The 24,179-nt window shown below is 39.1% G+C and overlaps 1 protein-coding gene across 3 annotated transcripts in view; it reads left to right on the forward strand.

Moving 5' to 3' along the window:
* Positions 1 to 24,179, forward strand: part of LOC126272884 (carcinine transporter) — a 414,147-nt gene that overhangs the window by 356,673 nt on the left and 33,295 nt on the right. For all 3 annotated transcript variants that reach the window (XM_049976130.1, XM_049976131.1, XM_049976132.1), the window contains one exon: positions 10,699 to 10,877. In XM_049976130.1, coding sequence (XP_049832087.1) covers positions 10,699 to 10,877 — 179 coding nt within the window. The remainder of the gene's footprint in view (positions 1 to 10,698; positions 10,878 to 24,179) is intronic.

A 24,179-nucleotide genomic window follows, 5' to 3' on the forward strand; every position in this document is an offset into this window, starting at 1 on the left:
CACTCAAAAATCCAAGTTCTAATTGTCACTTCTTTCCTTCGGCTATTAAAGCAGCTGAAGAATGCTGAGTCAAATCAATTCATGGATGGGGAAGTGAGATTTGAAAGAAACCTTATGATCTCCAATGTTGATATTTGAACAGAGAGAAACATAATGGAGGTCAGAACCGATAGGTTGAATGTTTCTTGTGATGGAGTTTGGACAACACTGTTCTTGAACTGGTGGTAAACAATACCTCTTATGGCTAAAATTGTGCAGACAGCTGAAGTTGTGGTTTCTATGGTTACAAGTTGACAATGATCATCTGTATGATACCATGTCATATGGTCAACAGGTTGTTCCACTGATATGCAGCCATGTTGTTGCTGTGGTCTTCAGTCCTGAGACTGGTTTGATCCAGCTCTCCATGCTACTCTATCCTGTGCAACTTTTTCATCTCCCAGTACTTACTGCAACCTACATCCCTCTGAATCTGCTTAGTGTATTAATCTCTTCATCTCCCTCATCGATTTTTCCCTTCACGCTGCCCTCCAATGCTAATTTGTTATCCCTTGATGCCTCAGAACATGTCCTACCAACCTGTCCCTTCTTCTTGTCCATCTAATCTTCAGCTTTCTTCTGTAGCACCACGTTTCAAAAGCTTCTATTCTCTTCTTGTCCAAACTATTTATCGTCCATGTTTCACTTCCATACATGGCTACACTCCATACAAATACTTTCAGAAATGACTTCCTGACACTTAAATCTATACTCATTGTTAACAAATGTCTCTTCTTCAGAAACACTTTCCTTGCCAATGCCAGTCTACATTTTATATCCTCTCTACTTCGACCATCATCAGTTATTTTGCTCCCCAAATAGCAAAACTCCTTTACTACTTTAAGTGTCTCATTTCCTAATCTAATTCCCTCAGCATCACCCGACTTAATTCGACTACATTCCATTATCCTCGTTTTGCTTTTGTTGATGTTCATCTTATATCCTCCTTTCAAGACAGCGTCCATTCCGTTCCATTCCATTCCATTCCAAGTCCTTTGCTGCCTCTGACAGAATTACGAGGTCATCGGCGAACCTCAAAGTTTATATTTCTTCTCCATGAATTTTAATACCTACTCCGAATTTTTCTTTTGTTTCCTTTACTGCTTGCCCAATATACAAATTGAATAACAACAGGGATAGGCTACAACCCTGTCTCACTCCCTTCCCAACCACTGCTTCCCTTTCATGCCCCTCTGCCATGTGGTTTCTGTACAAATTGTAAATAATCTTTCTCTCCCTGTATTTTACCCCTGCAACCTTTAGAATTTGAAAGAGAGTATTCCAGTCAACATTGTCAAAAGCTTTCTCTAAGTCTACAAATGCTAGAAACGTAGGTTTGCCTTTCCTTAATCTTTCTTCTAAGATAAGTCGTAAGGTCAGTATTGCCTCACGTGTTCCAACATTTCAACAGAATCCAAACTGATCTTCCCCGAGGCCGGCTTCCACCAGTTTTTCCATTCGTCTGTAAAGAATTTGCGTTAGTATTTTGCAGCTGTGACTTATTAAACTGATAGTTCGGTAATTTTCACATCTGTCAACATCTGCTTTCTTTGGGATTGGAATTATTGTATCCTTCTTGAAGTCTAAAGGTATTTTGGCTGTCTCATTCATCTTGCTCACCAGATGGTAGAGTTTTGTCAGGACTGGCTCTCCCAAGGCCATCAGTAGTTCTAATGGAATGCTGTCTATTCCCGGGGCCTTGTTTCGACTCAGATCTTTCAGTGCTCTGTCAGACTCTTCACGCAGTATCATATCTCCCATTTCATCTTCATCTACATCCTCTTCCATTTCCATAATATTGTCCTCAAGTACATACTCCTTCCACCTTTCTGCTGCTTTCCCTTCTTTGCTTAGAATTGGGTTTCCATCTGAGCTCTTGATATTCATACAAGTGGTTCTCTTTCCTCCAAAGGTCTCATTAATTTTCCTGTAGGCAGTATCTATCTTACCCCTAGTGAGATAAGCCTCTACATCTTTACATTTGTCCTCTAGGCATTCCTGCTTAGTCATTTTGCACTTCCTGTCGATCTGATTTTTGAGACATTTGTATTCCTTTTTGCCTGCTTCATTTAAGGCATTATTATATTTTCTCCTTTCATCAATTAAATTCAATATTGCTGCTGTTACCCAAGGATTTCTACCAGCCCTCGTCTTTTTACCTACTTGGTCCTCTGCTGCCTTCACTACTTCATCCCTCATTGCTACCCATTCTTCTTCTGCTGTATATCTTTCCCCCATTTCTGTCAATTGTTCCCTTATTCTCCCCTGAAAGTCTGTACAACCTCTGGTTTAGTCAGTTTATCCAGGTCCCATCTCCTTAAATTCCCACCTTCTTGCAGTTTCTTGAGTTTTAATCTACAGTTCATAATCAACAGATTGTGGTCAGAGTCCACATCTGCCCCTGGAAATGTCTTACAATTTAAAACTTGGTTCCTAAATCTCTGTCTTACCATTATATAATCTATCTGATACCTTCTGGTATCTCCAGGATTCTTTCATGATTCTTGAACCAAGTGTTAGCTATGATTAAGTTATGCTCTGTGCAAAATTCTGCCAGTCGGCTTCCTTTCCATTTCTTACCCCCAATCCATATTCACCAACTACGTTTCCTTCTCTCCCTTTTCCTACTCTCGAATTCCAGTCACCCATGACTATTAAATTTTCGGCTCCCTTCACTACTTGAATAATTCCTTTTATCTCATCATACATTTCATCAATTTCTTCATCATCTGCAGAACTAGTTGGTATATAAACTTGTACTACTGTAGTAGGCATGGTCTTTGTGTCTGTTTTGGCCACAATAATGCGTTCTCTATGCTGTTTGTAGTAGCTTACCTGCACTCGTGTTTTTTTTTTTTTTATTCATTATTAAACCTACTCCTGCATTACCCCTATTTGATTTTGTATTTATAACCCTGTATTCACCTGACCAAAAGCCTTGTTCCTCCTGCCACCGAACTTCACTAATTCCCACTATATCTAACTTTAACCTATCCATTTCCCTTTTAAATTTTCTAACCTACCTGCCCGATTAAGTGATCTGATAGTCCATAGAACGCCAGTTTTCTTTCTGCTGATAACAATGTCCTCTTGAGTAGTCCCCCCTTGGAGATCCGAATGGGGGACTATTTTACCTCCGAAATATTTTACCCAAGAGGACGCCATCATCATTTAACCGTACAGTAAAGCTGCACGACCTCGGGAAAAATTACAGCTGTAGTTTCCCCTTGCTTTCAGCCGTTCGCAGTACCAGCACAGCAAGGCTGTTTTGGTTAGTGTTACAAGGCCAGATCAGTTAATCATCCAGACTGTTGCCCCTGCAACTACTGAAAAGTCTGCTGCCCCTCTTCAGGAACCACATTTTTGTCTGGCCTCTCAACAGATACCCATCCGATGTGGTTGCCTTCTGTATCGCTGAGGCATGCAAGCCTCCCCATCAACGGCAAGGTCCATGGTTCGTGGGAGGGATGCAGCCATTGGCGCAGCTAATGTCATATCTAAAGTGGTGAGCAAAGTTGGGAGTAAATGGTTATTGAAATACGGCAGGTTTTCAATGGGTAAGATCTCAAAGGGTAGATCCAGTTAGTCAGTTAATGTATCAGTGATATTGAAGGCTGTGGTGGGTAATCGGAAGATTGGTCCAAAAATTTTCTATCCTACTCTGCATAAGCAGAAACACAGCTTATGATTACTTGCACTTATGGTAACAAGGAGACTGGTGGAATGAAATGGGTGGTTCTGGTGCTAACGGCGGATATCATGAGGTAAATTAATAACCAGCACAAGTTCAAAGTGTAGCCAAATTGTCTAAGCATATACTACAATCCAGGGAAAAGTCCAAATTACAAAAGTTAATCAGGCAATGTCAAAATATTAAAATACTCTGCTATCCAGTGGCACATATGTAAGGCTTCAGTGACTAATGATAGACTGACTGGAATTGCTGGGCTGCAGTATATTGGTAAAGAGTCATCAGAGGATGGCGCCCTCTCATTTGCTTGCCTCAGCGACCACGCCTTGTGCAGGCATGAGCCGCAGACTGGCTGGAATTGCTGGGCTGCAGTATATCGGTAAAGAGTCATCAGAGGATGGTGCCCTCTCATTTGCTTGCTGGAGCAACCATGCCTTGTGCAGGCACGAGCAACGGCTGTCACCTGGAGCCTCAAGTATTTCTGATGAATTCTATTTGTTGATAGTTGGGCAAGGCAGGGAATCCAAATTACTCTCAGATATTAAAGAAAATATCACAATGAGTGCCATTGATCAATATCCCTCGTCTCTGTAGCTTCATCTGCTGTGTGCCACTGTAACATCCTTGCTCAAACCAAGTAAAAATGATGACCACTAGGTTTATCACTGAACGTGACCAATGTGCTATGCTGTGCAAGAATTCCATTTTGTCCTTAATCACCTCTTTGTGACATTCTGTTACATATTTCAGGGAGCAGAACAGGGTGAACTCACTCAACTGGGGATGGTGTGTACCCAATGTGTAGGACAGATGGTAATTGGCCCATCTGGCAGTGCAGTAACTCATGCGTGGAGAGCAGTGTGTTGGACTTCCTATGTAATGCTACCTTTCATCTTATAACCTCAAAGCTAAATGACCATGACTAATATCATGCGCTCATATTCATACTCTCACTCAGTGACAACCTTAATACTGTTACAAGCCTATACACAATTGACAATTACTTCCACATAAACTAAAAGCGCCTTCTCCACAAAATAATTTACATATCATACCTTGCAGCATCATTGTTTTTTTCTACCAAGGTATAACTATGGTTCCACAACTATTGATAGTGTTGGGAACAAAAATTTCACCAAAAATTTCTTCAACCTGGTACATAAAGGAAATGTTTCCCTTACACGCAGTTGAGAGTCTTTATCATAAAAACAATACCCTCTACAGTTTGGTACTTCTTAAAACTTAAATATAAACATTCGTATATCTATAATTTCTAAGAAAACACAAAAAACTCAGATATGTACTGCATTCTCAGTTATTTTGCAATCCAGCTTGACCTTAAGGTGCATAGGTAGGTCAGAATAACTGTAGGTGCATCCTGTTTACTTAGCTGTATCTTACTCTTCTTTTCCTTTTCCCCCCGGTACCTCCTCACCTCTTCTGAACATGCCGCCAGAAATGGAAGCAGCAGGTCTGGCATTGATTTAAATAGGCAAATATGGCCTATGTGCATTACCATGATCCACATTGGGAGTTGTAATTTAACACTCATGTCATTTCTATTACTTGGTAACATGCAAAAATCTTAGGTCTTTCCCTTCGGCACATAAGAATTGGTTAGCATCACCCACTGTCTGACAGATACTTTGGTTGCCTTTTTACTCTGGGTAACTTCCAAGGCCTTACTGTTCATCCCTTTAACTTGTTGCCAAATATTTTAAACTTTTTTAAATATTTCAAAGTGATGATATGAGGGTGGCTTTACAAGTCTGGTAAATTTCCATGAAAGAATGCAATGTTTTTGTTGCACCTTCATGGTTGGTAAGCTCGATTATTCCAATGATTGGAATATTAATCAGGCAAGATCAAAATACTCTGATATCCAATGGCACACATGTAAGACTTCAGTGACTAGTGAGAGACTGGCTGGTATCACAGGGATGAAGTTCGCTTGGACACTGCACCATTATTGGAGGCCATTTACATTTGGATTAATGAATTCAAACATGATCAGACAACAACAAAGAAAAGGCACTCCAGTCATCCAACTGAGATTACCACCTAGCAAACCATTGACAAAATTCATGAGACGGTAATGCAAGATCTCTGAATAAAAATTCATGAGATTGCGTAGACTGTATGCATCTCAACTGAGTGACTGCATAATATCCTACATGGAGAATTGACTATTCAAAAACTGTGTACCAAGTGGGTTTTGCAATTGCTCAAAGTCAACCAAAAGCACACCTGGCACAACATTTCAACACAGTGTTTGGTGATGTTTAATCAGAGAGTGCAAGATTTTTTACACCCGTTAGTGACTGTTGATGAAACCTGGATCCATCATTACACACTAGAGCCAAAACGGCAGTCAAAACAATGGACAAAAGATAATGAAAGAGCACCGAAGAAGGCAAAGACCATTTTGTCAGCTCGTAAGATGAAGGTGATTGTTTTTTTTAATCCCAAGGAATAATCGTCATAGATAACTGTAACTGGGCCCTATTATGCTTCATTGTTGGGTTGTTTGAAACTTGCTTTAGCTGAAAAAAGACAAAGATTGGCAAGCAAAAAAGTGATCTTTTACCAGGATAATGCACCATCCCACACTTTATCAACAACATCGAAGAAATTTCACGAATTGGTATTTGAATTTGTTCTCCATCCAGACTATTCCCCAGATGTAGCCCAAAGTGACTTCTTCCTGTTCCCTAACTTGAAACTTTGACTTGCTTTGTAGAAATTTTCATCAAATGAGGAAGTGATAGTTGCAGTCAATGAGTATTTTTGTGTTTGGCAGAATCTATTTTTCTGATGGGATGAAAATGCTGGAGGATCGCTAAACCAAGTGTGTGTGTCCATCAAAGGTGACTATATCGAAAAGTAAGATGAGTTGTTTATGAAATAAACATTTTTTCTTGCTTTTTTACCAGACTTACTAAACCAAGTTTTCCAGGAAAGAGTTTACATAGCTCAAAAAGAGATGGCTTCTTTTGACTGAAAACAACCTCATATAGGGCAGCCTGTACTCTTGTGGGGTTTTGAGTTATACGGTGCTACTACATGAGGGATAGGGCATCCCTGTTGTTGTGGTGGCTTCAAATCAACATTTTTCCTATTGTTGGATGGGCTCTCTCAGTTTATCTGTTTGCATGCAGCTGTAATGTGCTAATCCTGAATTTTTTAATGCACAGTTATCAACACAACTGCTTTAATAAACCTGACAGAAAATTTATTTCTTGGTCCATTATCACTGTCTCAGGCATCCCGAACTTTAGCATCCACTGATTAAACACCACTTGTGCTGCTACCTGCCTGCTGCTTGGGTATGGCTATCATGGAAATGAAATATGAGAAGTGATAAATTATTGTTAGTATATAACAGTTCCCTGTTGGTGCTTGAGCAGATAGTCTGAGTATATCATTGTCAATCCTGTGGAATAGTTTCCCTCCCTCTGGTAACTTTTTGATAGCTGAGTTTCACTAAGCATGCATGCAACACAATTTTTGAAATAATGTTTGACATCTTGTTAGCATGTCTTCCACCACTAGTTTTGTGCAATTCTGCATCCTGTCACTCAGCAGCCACTGTATCCAGCTAAAATTAAATCCTGTGTGTGACTGAATACATCATTCAGCAATTTTGCAGGTAGCACTATGCACAGACCACTGTCTTTCTATACAGCACCAAGTCTTCAGTGCTGAATTGTGTTTGCTTAATGAACTGCTGACATTCCGGGTAAGCACCTTGTTCTTCTTGCCATTTCCTGTGTCTACCCTGGCACATTCCAAGGCATACATTTTTTGACCAGGTCCATCTGCATTTCCATATGATTTGTCTGGTCAACGTACAACTTGAAAGTTGAATTCACTCAGTCATAATGTCCGTCTATTTAAACAACTTGTCAGATCTTTGTGCCCCATTAGCCATTTCAGTGCAGTATGAATACAACGTCTGTTCAAAAAATTCCGGAGCAATCGTAATTTTGCTCAATGGTGTTTTGGAGAAAAATGCTGTTGTCATCCCTGCACACACCTGTATTAAATAAGTAACTGCTGGAAGTTTCATTATTGTATATCTGTTAGTTGTTGGCCAGTACTGTATTCAGCAGAACATTGTGTTGCACCATTTGGGAATTTCGGTATGGCAGAGTTAGAGGGGCAGCGCATCTGAATTAAATTTTGCATGAAAGTGAAGAATACCTTTACAGAGACACACCAAATGCTGCAGGAAGCCTACAAATGGTTCACACAGTATACGAATGCCCAAATGGATGTTAAAGAAGACCATTGTTCAGGATGCCCTTTGATGTCTACTGATGATGCTCACATCAGTAACATCAATGAAATATGTGTGCTAATCTAAGACTGACTGACTGAGAAGTTGCAGAAGAATGTGAAATTTCAGTTGGATCATATCATCAAATTCTGACACAGCATCTTGGAATGCATCACATTGCTACCAAGTTTGTCCCACAGCTTATGAGTGAAGATGAAAACTCTGTGAAGAGTTTTTGAATTATGATAATGAGTACGAGATGTTCCTTAAGAGAATCATAACTGGTATGAGACACAGGTCTATGGTTATGATGTTGAGACCAAGGTTCAATCTTCATAACGGGGCAGGAAAAGTTCTCCAAGACCAAAAACAGCTCATCATGTCAGGTCAAATGTCATAGCCATCCTGATAGTTTTCTTTGACTTTGGAGGATTAGTTCATCATGAATTTGTGCCACAGGGACAAACTGTTAGTCAGTGGTACCATTGGGATGTATTGCAACACGATAAAATGTGAGAGTGGCCTGAAATGTGGTGAGCACGCATCATAATAATGCACCCACACATTCATCCCTGTTGGTGCATAGCTGTTGCACAAAAACTGAAATCGCCTTGCTACCACATCCTCCTTGTTCTCCAGACCTTGCCCCTGCAGACTTTTTTTTTCAATTTCCAAAGTTGAAAACCCCATGGAAAGGACGAAGATTTGCAACAATAGATGAGATAAAAGAAAATTTGCAGATGGCACTTTATGCGAGCCAGCAAGAGACATACCAAGACTGCTTCTAGAAGTGGAAACACCACTGGGAGCAGTGTATCAATTGTGGAAGAGAGTATTTTGAAGGAGACTGTGCACAATAAGTAAAAGGTAAGTGTAGGAAAATTTTGTCAACAGAGTTCGGAATTTTTTGAACAGAACTCGTAGTTATTACCCTGAGGTGTCAACTGTACAAATAACAGTGAAATAAGTATGCCATAAATTAATGCTGTCATTCCCTTTGCCACAGTGAAGTAATTTTTCTCTGCCTTATTGAGTTGTTTTGACACATATGCTATTGGATGTACTTGTCTATGTACCTCTTGGCGTAAAATGCACCGCATGCTAAAATTGCTGGTGCCACATGATAGAATAAATTGCTTTTGTTAGCTCAGGAAAACCAGTACTGGGCTAATGGTCAATAAATATTTCTGTCTTACAAATGCTTCATTGAAATTTGACTCCCATTTTTAATAACTGTTTGAGGGGCCTTGCAATTTCAGCAAATTTTAGAATAAATTTTCTGTAGAAATTAGCCAAGTCTTAACATGACAGCAATTCCTTTTCTCTGGTGGTTTTGGGAAGCTTCTCACATCATCAACAGTTGCAGATCATTGCATACACCACCCAGGCCAATAATGTGGCCCAAATAACAGAACTCCTGTAAGACATAATGACACTTTTCTAAGCCGTGTGTTCATCGTGCTGCACATAACCGATCAAAGACTTCATGTAAGTGTACCATATGAACCTGGATATCGCTCAAGACTGCAGTGAATTCATGTAAGTAGACCATGCATTTCTTTGGTTTTAGTCCCCATATGTCGCTGTCTTACAGGTGCTGAGAATTTGCTGGCATGTTTTTCAGTCCAAATAGCATTGAACAATACTGATAATGACCAGACTCAACTACAAATATGGTTTTTGAGTGAGTGTGCCACATGCCTTTCTGAATAGTGTTTAAGGATATTTTTTATATATATATTTTTTTTATTTAGAGCACTTCTTTCTCTTACATTCATTGAACTTACATTCAAAAATCGTAAACAAATTTATATTACCAGCAACAAATTTCCTAAATAAGTAAATATATTTCAGTGTTAGTATGAGACTCCACTGGTTGTTCAGTAAAGGCCTACAAGGCATTTAATTTTTAGGAATAAAAATTATCTTTCTACCCGAAATGAGTTGCGTCCAAAATTTTCAGTGAACTTTAAGTTTGAAGACAGTTGTAAATAGAGACTTTCTTTTGCTACAAACACTGCATGTATCTGACTTGGAAAAATATATATTCATTAGGAGGAATCACCAATGAGACATTATATATATCGAATGGTCAGTCCAGTAATTGTCTTAAAATGTAACATGTATCTATCTTGTAATGAGGCTGGAGGGATTGTCATAACTTATCATTACAGTGTTTGCGCCAAGTATAATTATGTATAATTATGTAGATGCTATGTAACATTTATTTGCCATAATATTTCTAAAAGTCTCTATCACATAAGTCATAAACTGTGAAAAAAATTGGGTGCATACCATATCACAGAGTAAAACTGGTATGCCTCAAAAAATAAATACTTGTCCTCAAATACCGTACCAGAGACTGTGACATCCAAGGAAAAACTTATGTGTGGGACAAAACACAAAAGTGTAAGTATTAATGCACAAAATAAGGTTTTTGCTTAAGAGCACACTTCATAAAATATATATGCATAGAGATTTGTCTGGCAACGTAAGCAAGAAGTATTGTAAGATATTTTGAAAAGCCATCAGCAATGCCTTTCTTTTGATATGTAGTGAGAATGATATATTTGTGTGGATATTATTATTTTGTTGTTTGACTGCAAAAACCCATGCTTCAATCTTCAAATGTGTTATAACAGCACAGAAAGCACAGTCGATTTTTTTTTTTTTTTTTTTTTTTTTCCAGGGTTCAGAAAACTTAGTGCTACCACTCGTAATTATGGGAGCTATATCAGTAATTGGAGGACTGTCTGGACTGAGACTTCCAGAGACATTACATCACCGACTGCCACAGACTGTTGAAGAAGGTGAAGAATTTGGGAAAGACTGGTCTTTCAAGGATTGTATTCGTTGTATACCTGAGAGGTGAGGTACAATATTTGCATGAAACATGAATTAATATACTGCAAGCATATTGTATGAATTGATTCCATGTAATGTTAAAATATTTTAAGCTTCTTTATATGCTTAAATGAATTAGTTGTAAATTTCATTGGTGTTTATTCAGAGTAAATGTGGATGTGGTAGTTTGCATATCACAATTTCTGTTCCTGCTGACAGTTGTGGTGGTGCTTATTGTTGTCCTTTCTGCTGTTTTGTAAATAACATTTCATCAGTCTCCCACTGATTTAACACTTTGAAGATCAGTCACTTGGAAGATTATTGGGCCTAAGAAACTGGCTATTTATACTGTTATTTAATGCATTATGTAATTGATGTATCTTCAAGAGTAATACATACTAAAAAGAGACAAAGCTTTCAAATTTATTTTCATATTTACATTACCTATATGATAGATTACAAATCTTAAAATAATGATGACAGAGCAAAAGTGTGAGGTGAGGTGTGGAACAGTTTTCCTCTTCAGCTTCTAAAATTTCTTGGTTGCTCAATAAAAATGATGTATTTGTAGTAGAATTCCAGCAAACTGTCAAAACTAATGAGTACATGCACAAAATTATGTCAGTGTGATCATATTGGCTTACCTATTCACAAAAGCAGCTGTTACATTCAGTGATATCTCTTTTGAAATAATTATATAAATTGACTACAGAAGGCAGAACCAGTCTTGGAAAAGGTAGCAAGATGTCCATACATTATTCTCATATACAATGAGTCCAGTTTTTGAGAGATATGTAACTCGCATGTCGCGAAATTCACGGCCCAATCTATACTCTCTCACAGTCTTTTTAACACAAGGTTATGGCTGAGCTATGCTCTGGCTTGTTCTACAAAGTGTTAAGTCATTTTCTTAAAAGTATGAGATCCATTAGCTTTTCTGCCAGCAGATCAAACCCTCCTTTTATTTCCTTTATGTAATACCTTGTAATTTATTGTAATTATTATTGTATATATAATTCTCAACTGAACATTATTTTCTTCACTCCAAATGTACGAAGAGAGAAAAGTTTTGGTGGCAAAATTCCAAATCTGCAGAATAAACATTTAAAAACATACACTGAAAAGACACTAGCCTCCTCTTATCCTCACAACAGGTGAATCCTTCTCAACCTGGTGTGTGGGTGACCTCCCTCTCCATTCCAACCTTTCCCAATCAGTCATATCTATCCCTGCGAAAGGAACAGTAAATACCCCCAGCTAGCGAAGGAACAGTAAATACCCCCAGCTAGGAATATCTTTTTCTACTTTAAAGTGTTTCTATGAGCAGTGTTACTATCTACCTGGAATTTTATCCCAGCCATTTCATATTCTTGCAATTTAATAGTTTCCCCAATTGAAAGTTTCATTATTATTTCATGATTTTGTTAATAAAGTCCTTACCTTATGTAAAAGTCATTTCCCCCATAAACTAACCCACATTAAACTACAGTTTGAAAAGAAGCCATGGATTACTCAAGGAATAAAATTATCTTGTAAGGCATAAAGAGATATGTATATCTGTCAGGAAAAACAGCTCTGATGTTGACGCTATAGCTCTTTACTAGACATTGTGCAAAATATTGAAGATAGTAATACAGACTCCAAAGCAATGCATTATGAGAAAAAGGTACAGTAGTCATATCAGGTAATGAGGTAAAGATGATATGGTATATACTGAGGGGAATACAGGTAGAACCAGAGATGAAGATCAGAAAGCATTAAGAGTAAATGATACATCAGAAACAGTTGTGAGCAGTGTTGCAAAAAATTTTGACAAACATTTTATAACTCTTCTTGAAAAGACATGGTTGTCAACTTTAGTTGATGCTACCATGGAATATCTCAAATCAGCCATTTATGGCAAATAACTTAAGTAGCATGAATGTGACCCTCACTACACCAGTAGAAGTATGTTCACCATAAAATACTTTAAAAATGGTTGTGATGAAACCTCAACAAAGTTAATTTAAAAGTATTCTTCTGAGTTTAAACCAGATAACAAAAAGTCCTGTATGAAAAACAACAATATGGAAAGGACAGTATGGAGTATGCATTGATTCACAGATAGGACAGTGAAAATGAATGCTATAACTGCAGTCAGGCCTTAGTGCCTAGAGACAGTGCCCATGTGTGCGCGAGTTGTTACTGTTTGAGTGTGCATGAGTTTTCTACTGCTGATGAAAGACTTTGTTCAAAAGCTGAAATATTTCCTGCAGTCATTTTCATTTTGCCTGTCTGCGACTTAGCACCTCCTGTATGTAGTAAGTCAATTTGCTGTTGTCTTCCGAGTTTGGTAACATATTAAATTATTTCTGAATAAGAAAAGAGATACAGAAATCCTGTCAAATTTTGGTTCAATGTCAATCTCTGTCTCATTTGTTTCTTTGTGATTTTCACTGAAACTTGTTGAATAGTTTGCTGAAATATTCTTGCCATCGCCTTAAGACTGGTTCAGTATCCACAGTCATGTTTCCGTTTTTGTCACAGATGTACTGACTTCTTGCAGTGAACTCTTCCATTTTCACATGTTGGAAAGATCGCCTACTATCTGGGTTTTGGCTATCCAGTTCCACATTTTCAAGAATTTTTATTATGGATTTTCTGCTTTCAGTTTTCTGTATTCTAGATGTCTCTCTGTGCACTTCTGGATTTGTTTCCTTTAGTGTTTCGTTATCTGTATTCTGTAGCCATAACTCACATATTTTCATCCTTCTCTTAACCATAACTCCACATTCCTTTTTAAACCATCTCCTTATACCCTGTTTTTTTTTTTTCTTTCTACAAGCACTTTACTCACAACAATAGTCACGACTATCTTCACAGTGTGCCAAGCTTTCTCCACATCTTCAACATAATCTTCAAGCTTTCTCCACATCTTCAACATAATCTGTATTTTTAAGTAGGTAAAAATGGTTATTTATTTTTCACTCAAACTCTCTACACTTTTCCTCACTTTTTAGTTTAGGCATATTAAACCCTGGATTTCATTCTTTGTTTTCTAACTTCCTCTGACCTTTTCTAGGTATAGTTTTGCTTGCACCAAGAAATGATCTTTACCATACTCTGCTCTTCATCATGCTACATCTATCACTGTTAGCCTTGCTGCATGTCTATCATTACATTATCAATCTGACAGTTTCTCCTTCAGGTGGTCACCATGTTCCTAGATGAATTTTCTTATGTGAGAATGCTGTTGAGCTGATAACCACATTCTTTGTAATGGCAAATGCTATCATCCTGAAGCTATTAGTGCTGGTTTCTTCATGCAAGCTGTACTTTCCTATGCTCAGAGAACAGACATTTTCTTTGGTTACTGAAGTAGAGAGGATATGAAATGAAACTGGCTGTAGCAAGAAAAGCATTTCTGAAAAAGAAGTATGTGTTGACATGTAATCAATCAATCAATCTCTTTATTCATCTGTTAACATTATACATTGTATGGATGTAGCCAATTGCAATATAGTTTCTTATATTTAATTTGTTTGAAAACCTTGGATAATAAATACAAATATTTTATATCAGTATATATAAATAATATTACTTTTCCATTTTCACATATTCTTTAATGTTATAAAAACTATGTGTTAGTAAAAATTGTTTACGATCTACCTTGAATTTATGAAATTCTTTAATTTTCTTTTTTGTAGATGGCAATGCACTAAAAAGTATTTTGGGCTGGTAGTTTACACCTTTTTTGTAGAGTGCTCCTTTGTGGGTGTGTCTGTGAAAATCATTCCTGTTCCTTGTTTCATGATTATGAACCCGATTATTTAATGTTGAAAATTCCTTATAAGCTTTCAGAAAACATACACATTCATAGATGTATATGCTAGGAAGAGTCATTATTTTAAATTCATTTCCCTGCATGACACTCTGCAGGGAACCCCTTTCATTATTCTAATAGCCCTTTTTTGAAGTTCGAAAACTTGTTTTGCCATACCTGTATTTCCCCAGAAGATCACACCATATCTAAGCAAACTGTTCATGTATGCATAATAGGCACACAGCAATGATTCAGTGTTGCAACATTCCCGAAGCATTCTTAGTACATAGCAGCATTTACTTAATTTTTTATTCAAAACTTCTAAATGCTTTTCCCATCTCAAGCGCTCATCCACCCATATACTGAGGAATTTTGTGTATGGAGCTTGTGCAACAACAGTTCCCTAACTCAGATTTACTCTTCTTCTAGCTTTACTTTTAATATTACTTTAATACATCAATACTGTTTTATCCTTATTTGTGAACAAAGCATTATTGCTAAACCATTTTCCTGTCTCATTTATTGTCCTAGAGACACTCTGCTGTAGACTATCCTCAGTGTATCCTTTTATAAAAATGCTAGTGTCATCAGCAAAAATCACTGTTTTTGCAACTGTCAAATGGTTTGGCAAATCGTTTATGTACACTAAGAACAACAGTGGGCTTAACACAGAAACCTGGGACACTCCATAGCTAGTTTTTTGAAATCTGAAAGATACTCTTTGCCTTCATGACATATTTGTACTTTCTGTTGTCTATCAGAGAGATAAGACTTGAATCATTTGAAGGCAAGTCCCTGGAAACCCATAAAATTCTAGTTTCATAAGCAATAAGTCATGGCTGATTAAATCTAATGCTTTGGATAAATCTAAGAATATACCGCAGCTTAATATACATTTAAATGTTAGGAAACCTTTTCTGAAGGTATTTGTCTAGAGCATAGCCATGTATAGGAGAGAGATGTGGACAAGACACGGTTCAGACAAAAACAGAATAGAAGCTTTTGAAGTGTGGTGCTATGGAAGAATACTGAACATTAGATGGGTAGATCAATGACTGATGAGGAGGTACTGAATCAAATTGGGGGAAATTGAAATTTATGCCACAATTTGCCTAAAAATAAGGGATCAGTTGATAGCACATGTTAAGAGGCATTTAGGTATCATTAGTTTGGTAACTGGGGAGGGAGGGTGGAGGGGGAAGAAGGGTTAGAGATAAAAATTGTAGGAAGAAACCAAGGGATGAATTCATTGGCAGGTTCAAATGGTGGCATGTTGCAGTAGTTATTCAGGTGTGGAGAAGCTTGCACAGAATAGAGTGCATCAAACTAATCTTTGGTCTGAAGACCACAATGACAACATAATAATGACAATAATACTAGCAGTGATGACACATAGAAGAGAATAAGGGTACTTCATTTTTAATCCCTGAGTCTAAGCTGCTGTTATTCTTTATTTCAATATACCTAGCGATAATTTTAAAATGTTGCTAAAATTTAAGCTCTTGTCTTTTACATAAAACTCCTCAGGGGAATAGACAGCATTATATTGTAAAATGTAGAACTAATGATTCCAGTGTTGCAAGTGGTCTTCATCAGGACATATCCTGATTTCTTAACCTTTATGTAGTATTATCTCTCCTGCCCTAACATTTTTCAAAAAAAAGAGTCGAAATGAAATTTATGATATGAGTGGATGTTGGAAGTGGAGAGGAAGGAATCCAATGAAAATTACTGGAACAGGAGTGAAGATAGTGTGTGAAACATTGGATATTGTTTTACAGTATGTTGTGTTTTACAACAGAGAACATTTTTATGGAAATTGATGTAATCCCCAAAAGTCTATAAATATGATCTGACCTTTTAGTAATGAAAGATGCATAAAATTAGACTGCCTGACAAAAAAAGTGAAGCACCCAGAAGGGAACAAGGAAACATGAATCGAGAGAATATGTGATGTTATTGCAGCAGTTACAAAATCAAGTCAAATTTACAAACAACCTGAAATAAGGACACAATGATCAGTATAACAATGCATCTCTTCTGACCTGGATTCATGCACTGACTGAATTGTGAAGGATGTCAATAAGGTCATTGTATCCTCCCCTGAGGCAAGCTGGTCCTTGATATCCTGTATACTGGCGTCTGAGGTGGTCCCACACACTCTATCAGAAATAGATCTGGGGATCACACTGGCCATGAAAGTAACTCAACATCCAACATCATACAGAAATTTCATAGAGACAAATGCCATGTGTGGATGACCACTGTCCTGTTGAAAAATAGCTCCACAGTACTATTGCATGACAGACAAGAATGGGATCTCTCATCAGCTTGCTGCCATACTCGACAACGATTGTCATCGGGTGTAATATAGAACTGCATTTCATCACTGAATATTGTGCAACACCATTCATCAGCAGTCCATGCTTCCTAATTACAGAAAACTCCATACACAGTCGCTTGTGTTGTGGCATTAATGCCATCCTATGCATGGGACAGTAATCTCTAGTCTGACTGTAAACGTGGGCTTCTGCGGCCGTTGTCACAGGAAATAAAATTCTTCTGGTTTTGTGACCACATTGTCAACTATAAAATTCTGACATTTTGGTGACTATTCCACTTCTTACAGCTATTCTAGAAAAAACATGATACCTTCGGTCTGTGTTAAAAGTAACATGAGAGATACATATATGCAATCAAAAATTTGCAGTCAAATTTTAAATGTTTATTGCTAAAAGAACAATACAGCTTAAAGTTCAAATATTTCCTGCACCAGTGAAAAAGAAGGAGAGACAAAGACCAACAAAAGTGACAAGTTATAAAATAATTGTATAGTCAATTTGGTAACACTGCTCAAGTGTTTGGGTGCTATACCAGGTCAAACTAATAGGGTGTCTTGAGAAAATACATAGAAGGGCAGTGCAAATGATCATAGGCCTATTTCACTGGCAATAAAATGTGAGAGAAATGCTGAGCACTCTTAATTCTTAAACACTTAAATAAAGATGCTACACATATTAGAAAAACCAGTTGAGGAATTTCCAACAATTGCTTTTGGGCATAAACAATGAATGTTTTCCAGCCCTCTATGTGTTGCTGCTGAAGAGAGTGTGGAAATGTGGTCCTGAAGAGAGTGTGGAGATAAAAGCTTTGTAGTAATATAGTACAGTATTTTGAAACAAACAGAGTCTTTGACAACGTATTATGAAATTCAGTCTATGCCTCATTTCGTATGTATGTTTAAAAGAATTTCCTTCAACAAGTTGTAGGGTTTTTAGTTGAAAGAGGAGTACATTATATATGAACAGACAAGGAATTGTCATCAAGTCATGGCTTTTGAATAATTGTTTCTCTGACAGCCCATTGTTTGTCTCCATCATAGATCTGATGACTTTATTTCTGTAGTTTCAACACTCCGAGGTGGTCACTAAACAATCCACATGACCAGTCATTGACAGGTTTTTGTTTACAGTGACTCCAAGAAGTTTAACAGAATCTAGAGTGATCAGTTCCCTGTCCTCATAATTTAACTGTGGTATATATGTTCAGCAGTTTGTTTGGAGGTGAAATGTACAATTTGTACATAAGGTTCAGTTGCATAGATAAAATATAAAAGGATAGATTGCTATTCATCACATAGAGGAGGCACCGAGTCGCAGATAGGCACAGTGAAAAAACTGCTCAAATGTAAAAGCATTCAGACGAAGTCCTTCTGCAGTAAAAAACACACACATATTCCTACAAGCAAGGCTTAAACACACATGGCCACTGAATCATGGTGTTGGAGTCCAACTGTACTTCATATGATGGGACAGCAATCTGATGGGATGGTTTATGGGGATAACGAGAAGGCATCTGATGTTGGAAGAGAGAGGCATACCAGGGAAGGCGTGTGGGAATATGCTAGTGCTGTCTGTCAGAATGTGCAGGGACTTGATGGGGCAGGAAATGGCTGTTAGGTAGGTGGGAGACAGGGACTAGCAAAGGTTTAGGCCAGTGGTGTTACAGGAACAAAACATACATTGGAGGGAGATTTTCCACCTGTGCAGTTCAGAAAAGCTGGGGTTGGTAGGAAGTGGTAGGAACAGGTTGTTAAGCAGTTATTTAAGTGAATCACATTATGTTGGATGGCGTGTTCAGCAACTGTATGGTCCAGTTGTCTCCTGGTTACACTTTGATTCTGGCCATTCATGTGGACAGAAAGCTTGTTAGTTGTCATGCCAACATAGAAAGCTGCGCAGCAGTTGAAACTTAGTTGGTTGATCAAATGAGTGCTTTTACAGTTGGCCCTGCCTTTGATTGGGTAGGAGGTGCCTGTGATTGGACTGGAGAAGATGTAGTGGGAGGATTTAAGGGACAGGTCTTGCACCTAGGTCTATTGCAGGGATATGAGACATGAGGTAAAGTGCTGAGAGCAGGGGCGGAGGGGCTGTGGGAGGGGTGAGGAAGATATTCCTCATTTCAGGGCATGATGACAGGTGCTTGAAACCCTGGTAGGAAATGTTATTCAGCTGCTCCAATCCTGGGTTTATGAACTGTAGGTAGCATGTAGAAGTTAGGAGTGTGGGGAGTGCTGGGGCTCAGGACACAGACAGGTTCTGGGGATCAGTTCTAGGATGGACCTGAGGATTTGCGGATGCACTGGAGATCCTATTTGATTTCTGAAATTGGGTCATTATGGCAAGGTTTGTAGGTAGACACTTATCTGACAACTGGCCGAGTCCCTCTGCCAGCTAATCTCTGTAGTTCATAACCACAGTGGTTATAAAATGCCTGAAAACCTATCCCCACTTGCCAAAAAGGGGAACTGCAAGGATTACCTGGTGGAGGAACTCCACCAGCTGTCAGATACGTTCAACTACAAACCTTTAAATTGGCCTACATTGCATTCCTGAGTTATTTTGTTGTGTTTGGACCAAATCCCAAGGAAGTTGGTTCACTTTATTAGTTTTCCTGTTGAAAAGTGTCCAGCACAATAACAGATTTACTTTAGAAGTTGGCAGCCTTGCAGCAGGCAAGAAATGTGAGTTTTTGTGTTCTCGTAAAGACATGGGCAGTTAGCTTAGTACAGATTACTCAGTAAATTCTTAAACATACAATAGTCATACATATTGTACTACCACCTTGAAAATTTGTTTATGAAAAGGATAGATTGCTACTCACCATATAGTGGATATGTTGAATTGCTAACAGGCATAACAACAAGACTGCCGATCAAATAATCTTTCAGCCAAAAAGCTCTCCCAAACACATGACCACTGTCTCTGCCTACTGAGACCAGTCTCAGTGTGGCATCAGCAGCCCGAAACAATGGTCATGTGTGTGAGAGCTGCATTTGCATTGAATGAGCATGTGTTTGTTGTCTTTTAATTCAGAAGAAGGCATTTTGGTGAAAGCTTACTTGTTTAACAATCTTTTTGTTGTGCCTGTCTGTGATTCAACATTTCCACTATATAGTGAGTAGCAATCTATCCTTTTCATAATATTGTCATTATTCCATCCTGGATTTTTAATTGTTACTTAATTGTTTGTCATTGTTCACATTGAAATCCCCATGTTACAGTACTGTTGCATATCGCTCGAGCAGACTGGTGCAAAACAAACTGGTGCAACCGGTTTCCATTTTATCAGTGGGTTGCTCAATTTGTTTTGGCACCTCTTGCAGAATGCTGTGATACTGTGACACTTTGATTTCAATGTGTACCAGGACTGCAGACACCCTTATGCAAACAAACAACAAATAACTATGAACTTTATTTTTTGGAACTATAATTAAAACTCTGATTACTCTTTGTACTTTAAGATGAGTTAATAATGACTGAAGAAGAATGCCATTTCATTTGGAGAAAATGGTGGCTGTGATGGTCCATATCAGCAGTGCTTCGTGCTTGTAATATGGTGCCATTAGGAAAATAAACAATGAATAAATAAATCAAATAACGGAAAATCCAGGATGGAATGTAACAATACAAGAGAAGGAAAGTTGCTACTCACCATATAGCGGAGATGCTGCACTGCAGATGTGTGTGCAAGTTGCACTTGCGTGCGCGCGTGTGTGTGTGTGTGTGTGTGTGTGTGTGTGTGTGTGTGTGTGTGTGTGTGTCTACTGCTGACAAAGTGTGTCGTCGCAACTAGTGCGTGATCGCCCATATGTCTATTAAAAGCTTTACTTCAGAATGTATGTGGGCTGCTATGTAAGCCGGTAGAGTATTATACGGTCAGTAACATACGAGTTGTGTCCTGCAGACTGACATCATGACCATCTGTTGTAGCTGCGTGTGTGAAAGCAGTGGAATTGCGCTGCCAGGGCACTTACATTATACGAAACTAAAAATGTTAATAACTAATAAAGGAATAATCTGAGGAATGTCATATTTGATGTACAACCTTCTGTTGCGAAAACAAACAATATGCCAAAGTCTGAGATCAAAAATAGTTGTATTTTGGAAGTTAGGAAAATTCCATTAAAAAAAACGTAATTTTCCGACAGTCAAGAATTTAAATAAATACAGTGATGTAGCAGTTCACCTCCAGTGACTATGTACAATGATCTGATAACACTTTCAGTGTTCATATATAAATTTGGAAAGTTTTTAGTTTCAGAAAACCTCTGTGACTTTTCTATAATAATTTCAAGAATTCTAAGTAAATATGTGTTTTGTGTGTCAGGGTGCGTGTGAATGAGAATGTGTGCGTGACAGTATGTGGGATGTTAGGCATTATTAAAAATCATTCATGTAATTCTCTACAGGAACTGGCAAGTGTTCCAACTCTGTAACGTGGGAACGAATCCACTAGTGGTTCCCCTACTAGTGAATGTCGGATATCCAAGTTTGTATGCTTATGTATAAGACAGCCAGGACATTTGCGACTACATAATAAATTTCCAGATGTAGAGTAAAGCTTATAGTTCATTTTGTTTTGTTTATTTATTTAGAGAGTTTTGTGTTAATTAATTTGATGACGTCAATGAGGCTAGAGAAGTGGTTGGTGCTAGCTAGATTTTGGCATGAGCCGCACCCTAGAAGCGAGTTCTTATTGGTTGTAAGTGCTGACAGCCAATGAGAAGCGAGACGGTTGGCCACCTAGCAAGGAGATATACACTCCAGGAAATTGAAATAAGAACACCGTGAATTCATTGTCCCAGGAAGGGGAAACTTTATTGACACATTCCTGGGGTCAGATACATCACATGATCACACTGACAGAACCACAGGCACATAGACATAGGCAACAGAGCATGCACAATGTCGGCACTAGTGCAGTGTATATCCACCTTTCGCAGCAATGCAGACTGCTATTCTCCGATGGAGACGATCGTAGAGATGCTGGATGTAGTCCTGTGGAACGGCTTGCCATGCCATTTCCACCTGGCGCCTCAGTTGGACCAGCGTTCGTGCTGGACGTGCAGACCGCGTGAGACGACGCTTCATCCAGTCACAAACATGCTCAATGGGGGACAGATCCGGAGATCTTGCTGGCCAGAGTAGTTGACTTACACCTTCTACAGCACGTTGGGTGGCACAGGATACATGTGGATGTGCATTGTCCTGTTGGAACAGCAAGTTCCCTTGCCCGGTCTAGGAATGGTAGAACGATGGGTTCGATGACGGTTTGGATGTACCGTGCACTATTCAGTGTCCCCTCGACGATCACCAGAGGTGTACGGCCAGTGTAGGAGATCGCTCCCCACACCATGATGCCGGGTGTTGGCCCTGTGTGCCTCAGTCGTATGCAGTCCTGATTGTGGCGCTCACCTGCATGGCGCCAAACATGCATACGACCATCATTGGCACCAAGGCAGAAGCGACTCTCATCGCTGAAGACGACACGTCTCCATTCGTCCCTCCATTCACGCCTGTCGCGACACCACTGGAGGCGTGCTGCACGATGTTGGGGCGTGAGCGGAAGACGGCCTAACGGTGTGCGAAACTGTAGCCCAGCTTCATGGAGACGGTTGCGAATGGTCCTCGCCGATACCCCAGGAGCAACAGTGTCCCGAATATGCTGGGAAGTGGCGGTGCGGTCCCCTACGGTACTGCGTAGGATCCTACGGTCTTGGCGTGCATCCGTGCGTCGCTGCAGTCCGGTCCCATGTTGACTGGCACGTGCACTTTCCGCCGACCACTGGCGACAACATGGATGTACTGTGGAGACCTCACGCCCCACGTGTTGAGCAATTCGGCGATACGTCCACCCGGCCTCCCGCATGCCCACTATACGCCCTCGCTCAAAGTCCGTCAATTGCACATACGGTTCACGTCCACGCTGTCGCGGCATGCTACCAGTGTTAAAGACTGCGATGGAGCTCCGTATGCCATGGCAGACTGGCTGACACTGACGGCGGCGGTGCACAAATGCTGCGCAGCTAGCGCCATTTGACGGCCAACACCGTGGTTCCTGGTGTGTCCGCTGTGCCGTGCGTGTGATCATTGCTTGTACAGCCCTCTCGCAGTGTCCGGAGCAAGTATGGTGGGTCTGACACACCGGTGTCAATGTGTTCTTTTTTCCATTTCCAGGAGTGTACTTTTGAATAGGGGGAGAGTGAGGGGAGAGTCGCGAGCTAGCTTTGATTGAAGGCTGTTATGCTGGATGTGACTTTTTGCATTATGCATAAGATGAAGTCTTGGGATGACTTCCGCGTTAAGGTCCAGTGTTAATGGTATCTGGTAGTGACCAGAAACTGTTTATGAAAACTTCAGAGTGTTGTGATAATTCGTTCCGACGAAAATCGCGTGTGAACTTTGAATTATATAGCGTGACGGTACTTAGTATATTCTTACTGAGTATTTTATAGCGAGCATAAACTTTTACTAAAGACAGTCACTGAATATCGTGTGCAGCAGTAATTGGCTGATCATTGACTGTGTTACAAGTAACTGGTTTCGGAATTTGGGAAGGTAAAAGTTCTGGCTGTTTTAGGTATGCTGATAACTGTGAGCAGAAACTTTAGTAATTTTCGTAAATGTGGGCTGATGGTCTTGCTTCACAGCAGTAAAGATCTATTGAAGTTTTAAATTTGAACTTCATGTTTAAAGTACAAGTGACATCCCCTTTCGGAATCATTTCTTTTAAGTATATAGAAAATTTTCAGCAAATTTTACTTATAGCAGCCTCTGGTGTGTAGCTATGAGGTTACAGTTTCCTCAACACTGCTTTTCTGTGATCTCGTAAGTAACTACAGTCAGGAGTTAACGTGCAAAGATCTACCACTGTAAAGAGGTAGGTGAACAAAAATTATAGAAGAAATTGCATTGCTGCAGCAACGTATAATCTGTCGCAATTGGTGCATCACATTGCACGCGCATAAAAAATACGTCGCGAAAGGCCTTAATGGCCGAAAGCTATGATTGTGTGAATCTTTTTATTGTGCCTATCGCGACTCAGCACCTCTGCTATATGGTGAATAGCAACTTTCCTTCTCTGGTATTGTTACAATGAATAAAGAAAATTACTTATAGAAATGCTTTACAAAAAATACTGAAACTGTTAAGAGGAATTGGGCAATGTGTAGAGGTGTTATC

This window comes from Schistocerca gregaria, chromosome 5 (assembly GCF_023897955.1).
Source record: "Schistocerca gregaria isolate iqSchGreg1 chromosome 5, iqSchGreg1.2, whole genome shotgun sequence".
Classification (NCBI taxonomy): Eukaryota; Metazoa; Arthropoda; class Insecta; order Orthoptera; family Acrididae; genus Schistocerca; species Schistocerca gregaria.